The sequence below is a fragment of the Coturnix japonica genome, unplaced genomic scaffold, assembly GCF_001577835.2.
Source record: "Coturnix japonica isolate 7356 unplaced genomic scaffold, Coturnix japonica 2.1 chrUnrandom476, whole genome shotgun sequence".
NCBI classification, from domain to species: domain Eukaryota; kingdom Metazoa; phylum Chordata; class Aves; order Galliformes; family Phasianidae; genus Coturnix; species Coturnix japonica.
This window is the reverse complement of record NW_015439878.1, coordinates 82,752-86,543: the sequence shown is the minus strand read 5'-3', so window position 1 is coordinate 86,543 and position 3,792 is coordinate 82,752. Positions and strand designations below refer to the sequence as shown.

The 3,792-nt window shown below is 60.6% G+C and overlaps 1 protein-coding gene across 1 annotated transcript in view; it reads left to right on the top strand.

Annotated features, from left to right (window-relative positions):
- Window positions 1-3,792, top strand: part of SRRT (serrate, RNA effector molecule) — a 15,245-nt gene that overhangs the window by 5,308 nt on the left and 6,145 nt on the right. The window contains exons 6-11 of the mRNA XM_032441663.1: window positions 1,086-1,164; window positions 1,884-2,187; window positions 2,411-2,574; window positions 2,831-2,935; window positions 3,022-3,148; window positions 3,624-3,730. Coding sequence (XP_032297554.1) covers window positions 1,086-1,164; window positions 1,884-2,187; window positions 2,411-2,574; window positions 2,831-2,935; window positions 3,022-3,148; window positions 3,624-3,730 — 886 coding nt within the window. The remainder of the gene's footprint in view (window positions 1-1,085; window positions 1,165-1,883; window positions 2,188-2,410; window positions 2,575-2,830; window positions 2,936-3,021; window positions 3,149-3,623; window positions 3,731-3,792) is intronic.

Here is a 3,792-nt window from a genome sequence, read left to right as displayed (position 1 = left end):
GGGGAAGGTCAAAGCAGACATGGGGGGGGTCTGAGGGTTCTGGATGGTTGAGGCAGTCATAGCGGGTGGAGAATTTATAGGGTCTTGGAAGGTCAAATGGGACACTGGGGGTCTGGGCTGGGCAGATTGGGCTGTGGGGTGGGGGTCACCCAGGGTCCGGAAGAGTGAAAGCAGACACTTTGTGAGCCCTTCATTCCCCCCCCCCCCAAACAGAGGAGAAAGGGGAAAGGAGGAGAAGGAGCTGAGAAGAGGAGGCACGGCGGAGGGGGGGGACGGCGACCAACTGCAACGGCTTGCGGCTGCTGGGGGGGCACAGAGGAGCTTGGGGCGGCCATGCGAACCACCCCCGGGACCCCAGACCCCAACGGGGCAGGGCAGCAAAACGAAGAGAGAGCGACCCCCCCCCGCGCCCCTGCACAAAACCTCTCCCTCTTCATTGCGGAACATCGCCCCAAATTGCGGCAGGCCGAGATCGTGGCGGTGAGGAAGCCCCAAAAAACACACCTGAATTCACCCAAAAAAGCACTGAGCCCCCCCCCCATCCATGTTAACCCACCCCCCTTTCTTCTTCTTCCCCCCCCCCCCATGGACAGCTCTGTAGCGCTACCCCGGCTTCATTGCGTGTGGCGCTGTCGGACCCCCAGCCGGAGAGGGGTGGGATTGGGGGGGTCTTTGGGGGGTCTTTGAGAAGTGGGGGGTTCTTTATGTCTTTGGGAGTTTATGGACGTTTGGGGGGATGCTTTGGGGGTCTTTGTGGGCTGGGAGGGGGATTAACGGGGGGTCGTAGGAGGAATTGATGGGGTTATTTATGTCTTTGGCGTGTTATGGGGGGTCAATGGGGTTTCTTGGGGGTCTTTGGGGAGGATGGAAGGTGATAATGGGTTGGGGGATATTTGGGGGGTTCTCTGGGAGGGGGATGGGGGGTTGTTCGGAGGGGCCTTGTGGTTTTGGGGGAGTTATTTGGGGAAGGTTATTTGGGTTTAGGGGGGTTTGGGGGAGTTATTTGGGGTCTGTGGGGGTATTTGGGGTATTAGTGGTTATTTGGGGGGGGCTGACACTGTGTCCCCCCCCCCCCCCCCCACTAGTTTTCCGCGCCGGGGTTGGGTGACGTTCGACCGCAGTGTGAACATCAAAGAGATCTGCTGGAGCCTGCAGAACATCCGGGTGAGGAGGGGGCGATTTTAGGGGCAGGGATGTGGATGGGGCCGGTCTGGGGGTCTTGGGGGGGGGCACTGATGGGGTCCGGGGGATGTTTGGGGTCATTTATGGGGGTTGATTTGGGATCATTATGGGATTGTTATGGGGTCGTTATGGCATCTTCTGGGGCTGCTTTGGGGATCGTTTGGAGTTTATGGGATCCACTTTTGGGGTTGCTCTTGGGGTCTCTTTTGGGGTCACTTTTAGGGTTCATTTTGGGGTCATTATGGGGTTATTTTGGGGGTCAGTTTGGGGTCTTCTCAGATCCCGATTGGGGCCACTATTGGGGCTCACTTTGGGGTCATTATGGGGTCACTTTTGAGGTCTTATTTGAGGTCACTTTTGGGGATCAGTTTGGGGTCGCTGTGGGCTCATTTTGGGGTCTCCTCAGATCTCTTTTGGGGTCACTTTTGAGGTCTCTTGGGGCCTCTTTTGGAGCCACTTTCAGTGTATTTTGGGGTCATTTTGGGTTCTTTTCAGATCCCTTTTGGGGTCTCTTTTGGGACCACTTTGGGTTCGTTACGGGCTCATTTTGGTCTCTTCAGGTCCCTTTTTGGGTTACTTTTAGGCTCTTTTGGGGCCACTTTTGTTGCTCACTTAGGGCTCATTTTGGTGCCATTTTTGGGCTCACACTGGGCTCCCTTTGGGTCCCATCACCCCCCCTGACCCCCCCCCGTCCCCCCCAGCTCCGTGACTGTGAACTGAGCCCCGGTGTGAACCGTGATCTGACCCGCCGTGTCCGTAACGTGAACGGGCTGACGCAGCACCGCACCGTGGTGAGGAACGACATCAAGCTGGCGGCGCGACTCGTGCACGCGCTGGACGCCCGGGGGCAGCTTTGGGCCGGGGGGGAGAACGACGTCGGTGCCGCCACCACAACCGGGGAAACGCCGCTGGGAGACGGGGACGCGGCCGGCGCCGGAGACAGCGCGGTAATGGGGGTGAGTGGTAGTCCCCACACGTGCCCCCCTTGTCCTTCAATGTCCCTCAGTGTCCCCCAATATCCCCCCCATAACCCTCCTAAATTTCCCATTGACCCCCCCCCATGGTTTACGTATGTCCCCACATGCCCCCTCAGTCTCCTCCATCCCCTAAGTCCCCTCAGTCCCCCCTTGTACCCCCATGTTCCCTCAGTCCCCCCATATCCCTTCAGTTCCCTCAATCCCCCCTTGTCCCCCCACATCCCCTCAGCCCCCCNCCCCCCCCCAATTAGCGGTAATTAAGATGGAGGGCGGCACAGAGAACGACCTGCGCATCCTGGAGCAGGAGGAGGAGGAGGAGCGGCAGGAAAAGGCCGAAGCAGCCAAGAAGGAGGAACCGCGACCCCCCAACAATGAGAGCAAACCCCCCCCCGACAGCAAAGAGGAGGGGAAGAAGGTTTGAGGGGGGTCCCCTGGGGAGGGTCTGGGGGTTGTCTTTGACTTATAGGGTCCCCCATGGGGTCTTTTGGGGTCCCCTTGGCCCCATAGGGTCTGTTTGGGGGTGTGCATGGGGTCTCCTTGACCCCATATGGTTTCCATGGGGTCTTTTGGGGTCTCCTTGGCCCCATAGGGTCAATTGCATCCCAGGGGTCTCTATGGGGCTCGGGGTCCTCTGACCCCATTAAAACAGTCCCTTCTCCCCCCCCCTCCAGGCTGAAGGGGAGGAGGCAGCCAATGAGAAGACCCCAAAAGCAGCAGGGGAGGAGGAGGAGGAGAAGGGGAGGAAGGAGGAGGACGGCGAGAAGGAGGCGAAGAAGGTGAGACACGCCCCTTCCTTGCTCTAAGCCCCTCCCCTTTTGGTGAGGACCCCTCCCCTAATTTCGGTGCCCCCCCCACTTTTAAGGCCGCCCCGAAGCGGAAGCGGCCGCGCAGCGGTGAGGAAGAGGAGGAGGAAGAGAGCGACGATGACGGCAGCGGCAGCGACTCAGAGAGCGGCTCCGAGGGGGGGCGGCGCCAGGGGGGCAACGCAGGTGGGGCATGGAGGGGTCCTGGAAGGGGAAAGGGGGGATACTGGGGGTCTATGGGGGTCCTTAAAGGGCAAAGGGGCCATTGGAGAGACTCTGAGGGGTCCTGGAAGGTCAAAGCAGACATGGGGGGGGGTCTGAGGGGTTCTGGATGGTTGAGGCAGTCATAGGTGGGAGATTTATGGGGTCTTGGAAGGTCAATGGGACACTGGGGGTCTGGGCTGGGCAGATGGGCTGTGGGGTGGGGGTCACCCAGGGGGGTCCTGGAAGATGAAAGCAGACACTTTGTGAGCCCTCATTTCCCCCCCCCCCCAAACAGAGGAGAAGGGGAAGGAGGAGAAGGGAGCTGAGGAAGAGGAGGGCAGCGGCGGAGGGGGGGGGACGGCGACCACGGCAACGGCTGCGGCTGCTGGGGGGGGCACAGGAGGAGCTGGGGGGGCAGCGACCACCCCCGGGACCCCCACGACCCCAACGGGGGCAGCAGCAAAACCGAAGGAGAGCGACCCCCCCCCGCGGCCCCTGCACAAAACCTGCTCCCTCTTCATGCGGAACATCGCCCCCAACATTGCGCAGGCCGAGATCGTGGCGGTGAGAAGCCCCAAAAACACCTGAATTCACCCCAAAAAGCACTGAGCCCCCCCCCCATCCAT